Source organism: Apium graveolens, chromosome 7, assembly GCF_009905375.1.
Source record: "Apium graveolens cultivar Ventura chromosome 7, ASM990537v1, whole genome shotgun sequence".
Taxonomy (NCBI): Eukaryota; Viridiplantae; Streptophyta; class Magnoliopsida; order Apiales; family Apiaceae; genus Apium; species Apium graveolens.
The window spans coordinates 269,396,235-269,402,148 of NC_133653.1; the positions used below are offsets into that span (position 1 = coordinate 269,396,235).

At 34.0% G+C, this 5,914-nt stretch overlaps 1 protein-coding gene across 1 annotated transcript; it reads right to left on the reverse strand.

The window, feature by feature from the left end:
- Positions 1–1,029: 1,029 nt before the first annotated feature.
- LOC141672516 (RHOMBOID-like protein 12, mitochondrial) lies at positions 1,030–5,481 on the reverse strand. Its single transcript, XM_074479133.1, has 8 exons — positions 4,939–5,481; positions 4,212–4,329; positions 3,982–4,101; positions 2,840–2,947; positions 2,288–2,332; positions 2,033–2,137; positions 1,908–1,949; positions 1,030–1,379 (listed from the first exon to the last, which is right to left on the reverse strand). The coding sequence occupies exons 1-8, from the start codon at positions 5,313–5,315 to the stop codon at positions 1,287–1,289; spliced, it is 1,008 nt and encodes a 335-aa protein (XP_074335234.1). The 5' UTR covers positions 5,316–5,481; the 3' UTR covers positions 1,030–1,286.
- Between the last annotated feature and the right edge of the window lie 433 nt (positions 5,482–5,914).

The following is a 5,914-nucleotide window of genomic DNA, read 5'->3' on the forward strand; positions in this document are numbered from 1 at the left end:
CCTCGGGCCAACAAAATTTGTCACTAAATTTCGAAGGCTTGACAGGACTTAATAAATTTTTTCATCTGATATAAAGAAAAGTCAGGCCTTCTATTAATTCATAAAAGCATCATGAAGCTGGATCCTAGGTTACCCCTTCTGGTCTGCTAAGGCATATGGCTCTAAAATGCTAAGATCTTAGTATAAGCTGGCACACTAAAGAGTTTTTAGACACATAATTATATTAATACTAACCAAATAAGTGCTGAAAATATTCACAAAATGAAAATATACACTAAAACAAAAAATTAACTTAAAAATTGGCAGTGACAATTAACAAGAACTGGATTTGCAAGAAAGCAAGAAACTTTATGGGGTTGTACACATAAACCTGAAAGTGCAGAAGTAGAGTATTTTGACACAAGATTATCTGGAGCTTTCTGGGTTTTTGTAGAAGACACAAAGCTGTTGTTGAGATGAGTCTTTGAGAGCAACCTCAAGGACAATAACCTCTGCATGGCCATTAAAATTTCAAGAAATATTACTAGTGCTTTTTTGGTCTTAAAAAGATGTGATGTAATGAAGATCCTATGTATAAAACATTAAAATATACTATGTCAGAGATATTGATTTTGACTTGTAAAATAGTATAAAGCCATGTGGCTTTAGTGGTGTAAACTGTAAATTACTGGTTTTGTGTTACTGAAGTATAAAGAAAAAGCTCACAGAGAGATGCTGAGTTCATGACTTACTAGTCTTAGTCTTAGCAATTGTTTGTCTTTAAGAAAACTTTGTTGTCCTGGTCCTAGATATTTTTTGTGCTATAATGACTCTGTATTTAACTCGTTTAAAATTGATCGAAATTTTAATAAGTATATGTAACATGAAATTTGACTTTTTTTTATAAAACATGTTAATGTTAGTATTTAAGCTTTTCAATTAACAATTTATTGCAAAAGAAAAGTTGAGGGGAAGTGGTGGATAGCATTAAGAACCTGATAGTTTGACATAGCTTAGCAGGAAAGTCCTTAATTTACAAGAAACCGAGGGAATATAGAACTTGCAAATATTTAGTGTTTTCGGAAAATTATAGCAGAACATGCAAAAATATTCAATAGATTAACAGCACGGCACATAGTAGCTAGTTGCTTTGGGTTTCTAATGAAAAAGGTTCTTAAGGGGAACATTGTTACATAAACCAAATCAGAAACAGTTTCGGAAACAACTAGTGCATAATAAAGCTAAGGAACAATGAGAGGAACAATGCTGACAGAAATGCATTTTCCAAATCTGAAATTTCATGAAATTCAGTAAAAACGACGTTTTTTGTACTGCAACCATGCCATGACACCAACTGCAGCACCGCCCAAGTGAGCAGATCCGGACACTCGCGTATCTCCCTGAAAAATGTTAAAGAAAAAGAGCAGTTTCAATTACACAAAACTCGTTGTGAAGGAACCATTATCACTATGTAGCAGCTGACATCAATGTTATTGAACTAAATAGTAGCAATATGTTCCTAAAGCATGAGCACAAGAAAGATGCCATCAAGATTGTCGGGCTGCAGTTCTGGCCAATGTTATAAGAATCTAAATGTGACAAAACAGAACTAAATAACAAACATATGCGGAGTACTTGACAAAGTTTTGAAGCGTAATTAATTTAAACCCTTGTATTAGACTATACTAATACAAATTATTAGGATTTAAGACAATATCAAATACTATTGAACTGCTGCATGTTTCCCTTAAGGTTTCAAGGTTAGAAGGTCCCTCTCTTGCTTAGCTGCTGCTGCTTAAACTCTTTAAAACACTAGATCAGTATTTATATTAAGAAAGGCACATACAAGTACAATCATAATTATCTTACATAAATGTTGTTAGATATGTTTTGGAAATATGGCAATAGATTCTGAGGAGGACACATACCTTTATGACCCTTATCATGTCACTTCCAATTAAATAAACTCCCTGAATCAGTAACAAACAAACACTCCATTAGATAAATTCATAAGAAGCCTTGAAGACTGGAAGTGATACGAAAATAATCTTACTGCTAAGAGAGCTGGAACTGGTATTATCATTTCAACAAAGATAATCCTTTTCGGATTTAATAATATTTCAAATAGCATGATAGCATTCAGAGCTCCACTTGCGCCCTACACAACATGATCATATTAAATTTTGAAAAAAAAATGTAAAGTATAAGTAGTGAGTTAATTAAAAGATGAAGGATAACATGGAAACATGATGTTTACTTATTGTCATCGATGTGTGAGGAAGTCGAAGGTGCAAGAATGTCTACTTACCAATGCTGGAACACTTGGAGGACTCCTGCCCTCCATCTGCTTGCTCTGTCACAGCATATATATATAAGAGCTTGTCACATAACACAGGTATGAATTAGAGAAGTCATGTTGTAATATTACGCAATACTCAGAGAAGCTGCCTGATTCAGACTAGTTTCTTATTCTTGCAGGGCAACCTTTACCTTAAAAAAATATATCAAATGGCAACCTGAATATCTATAATTTAACAGAACTAACAAACACTTAACTAGTTACATTATAATTGTCAATATAAATCATCGATGGAAACTCTACCGGAGAGGCAGAGACCCTCTAAACGGGTTTTTTTTCAGAAGAAAGCAAGTGGCCTTCATGATTGATGATGACATTTAGTTCTTTGATCATTATATTATTGTATGTAAATAAATAAGAATGTAATTAATAAATAATTAAATAAGCTTAGTCATATTTCTTTTTTATTTAACGCAACTCAGGTAAGTACACGGTTTAACTCTCCCATTCCTGATAGCAACATAAGCTTGCAAATTCTTTGAAGTTTGAAATGTGTTGTACCTTCGATGGGATTAAAAAGGCTTGGTAAACCAAGTAGCAAACCGAGCCACCAAGTGCTCCAGCTAGATACAACTTCAGCAGGAATTCAGGACCAAAAGCACTTCCAATCTGGCCAATTTAAATTCAGTACTCAGATTAGACCAGTCAGACCAATGCTACTATACAAAGTTCAGTACGCACCAATGCCTATTTACACTTAAATGTGTTAGCTCATCCTTGTTAAACTTACATTTAAACGCCACAGGTACATAGATCTATCAATCCCGTAAAGGACATAGAGTATAATACTAAGAGAGGAAATGATCACGACTAAGTTCATGTGTCAAAACGGTAAGAAGCATATACCTTTCTAGACGGTGATCTTCTGATTATGGTGAAACATTTACAACTGCTTCGGCAAAAAGACTTTTGATAAATCTACAGTCAGTTTTTATGAAGAATATATTTAATGTGTAAGTAACATCCTCACATGTATTCCCAGACACGGGGAATGCATGAAAAGCCTATAATTTTCAGCCAAAAGAAGTGCTTCAGATCAGAGTATTACAATTCAGCACTCACCAATACTTTTGGATTCTGAAAAATGTCTTATGTTACAATGATATTCAGCATTGAAATTGTTCATATGATCCAATTGTTTCAAGATTTTAGTAAAATATTGTCAAAAGTACAAGTCCAGAATTTTACCATAGAAAAAAAAATGTATGCTCCAGTGTAGAGTATGATCTAAATAATATATGTAAAAAGAAGGTAACTAAAAACATGTAGAAGTAACAAATTTGCTAGTAGTGTAAGGATCAAAAAGTAATATATTGTCCCTCTAAATTTGTGAATGACCAAGTTCTATCTGATCTGAACAAAGCTCACACTACACTGAAATGGGAGGAAACATCTGAAACATATTAGATCTACTATATCAGCACGCTATCTCTTTCAATGCTTATACATCTTGCTACAGTTTTACATAAGCACAAATTGAATCCCTAAGCTCCACTTTCTTCCCTGCTTGAAGGCTGGCTACTATAGTCAGGCCACCTTAATATTTATTCTCCAAGCGGAGTAGCATATGTAAAAACCTTATATCTGATAACACTAATTAATAGACTACGCAAACAGAAAACAGAATTGGCATGTGAACTTACACTTGTCCCAAAGACGTACAGAGCAAGCATGTTTGAGACTAAGTGTCCAGTCCTAATATGACTGAATGCAGAAGTTATTAATGTGTGCAAGCGTCCGCTTCTAAAATTGTCCACAGAAATCTGCTTGGCAAACATGCGAGTTTTACAAATGATGGAAGAAAGGTCAAAAAAATTTTAAAAAAATTTGCAAATAAATAAAAACAAAAAAAACAGCAATAAAGTAAAGTCACCATGAAGTTCTCTTTCATGAATCGAGAATCAGCCTTTTGCCACATGAGAAATATAGCTATATTAGCTGCAATCAAGACTAGAATCAAGTTGTCAGGATCAACCCTCCGAAACCATTTCCTGAGAATACAAAGATGGCTGTATGCATTAGAACTAAGAAGCATATATGGGGTATTTATGGATCATATAATGGGCAATTCTGAGTCCTCCCTTGAAAAATCAAACTTCCGTGCACCCCTAAATAGGAGCTCTTTTTGTGAGTCCAATCGGTGTAAAAACGCAAGGAATTGATGTCGCTGAACTAACTAACTACAAAATTCTTTTTAAAGAGTAAGCAACTGTAAATTTTACTTCAACAATATGTTACTATATGTTTTTTTGGTAGTTTCAGCTTGTCTAGGTAAGTGAGGAAAGAGCCCTCGCCGCTACTTCAGTACTTGAATGATTCAAGTAACTTTGTATAACATTTTTGCATCAATGCACTATAGACCTGAGTTCTGACTATACATTTTAAGATGCTTCATTTTTTCTTTGTCATTGTTGGAACATGAATCTCAATAGCTAAGATACTATAAGGTGAGGGAGAGTGACTAGTGGAGGATGTAATTTATTTTTAATATGGCATGCTAATTAAATTCAAACCTATAACTACATCTATACATCTTCTACTAAGTAAATAGTGAATAAATCAAAAGTTTAAAACATGGAGTATAAAGTAAATATTACTACCTGATGGGGGAAAGCTGGGACTTGACTGATGAGCTAGAGAATAAACGTTTTTGCAGAAAGTAACTTCTCGAAAAAACCCGTTTGAAATCAAGGAGCCCATTGCTTGGAGACTTCAACAAATCATTTGATTTCTGAAGAACCTTATTGAAAAGAACTGGATTGCCAAGAAACCCAAAAAACTTGTTAGGTTTTACTTTTACCCAAGAATTCGAAAGTGCAGTCGTAGAGTACTGAGAGACTGAACTGGCATGGACCTTCTTGGTGTATATTAAGTTTGTTTTAGCTAAAGAAACAAAGGTGTTGAATATATATGAAGGGCCATTATTACTGGTTGGATGATTTTTCGAGAGCAACCTTAAGGAAATGAATCTCTGCATGGCTACTGAAATTTTCAAGAGAAACTAGTGTGTGTGTGTGTGTGTTTTGGTCTGGAAAAGATGTATATATAATGTGTGTACATCACCACATGTAGATGCATGCACCTATGTGGATTGTGGAATCAAGATTTGAAAATTGAAAGGGGAAAATTTTAGACAGTAAGAGAGTGCAGGTTGAAACATGCAGATGAGATGTGTATATTAGTTGGGAAAGTAGGCATGTGAAATAGTACAAGGCTAGGTGTAATACATTTTTATGGTCTTATGCTTTTGAATTATGTAGTGATAGCTTGCTAGTTATAGCCATTGCATATTTATAATTTATATATAGTTCTTGAACAGTTGTCTCAAAACAGTAGGAGTACATTTCATATATAATCTAGTAAGTTTCCAGATGATGCAGACTAGCTGTAGGAGTACATTTTACTGCTTTTGTGATGGAAAAGTGTATTACAGAAAGGTGTTTAAAAACCTACTAGTTTTAGCTAGCTATTGCATTTTTAGAATTCAAGCATTTTTAGCTATATGTCATCAATTGCAAGTCCAGAACTAACATCTGAAAACATTGCTAGTGGTAATAGCTTGACAGAAGAGAATAT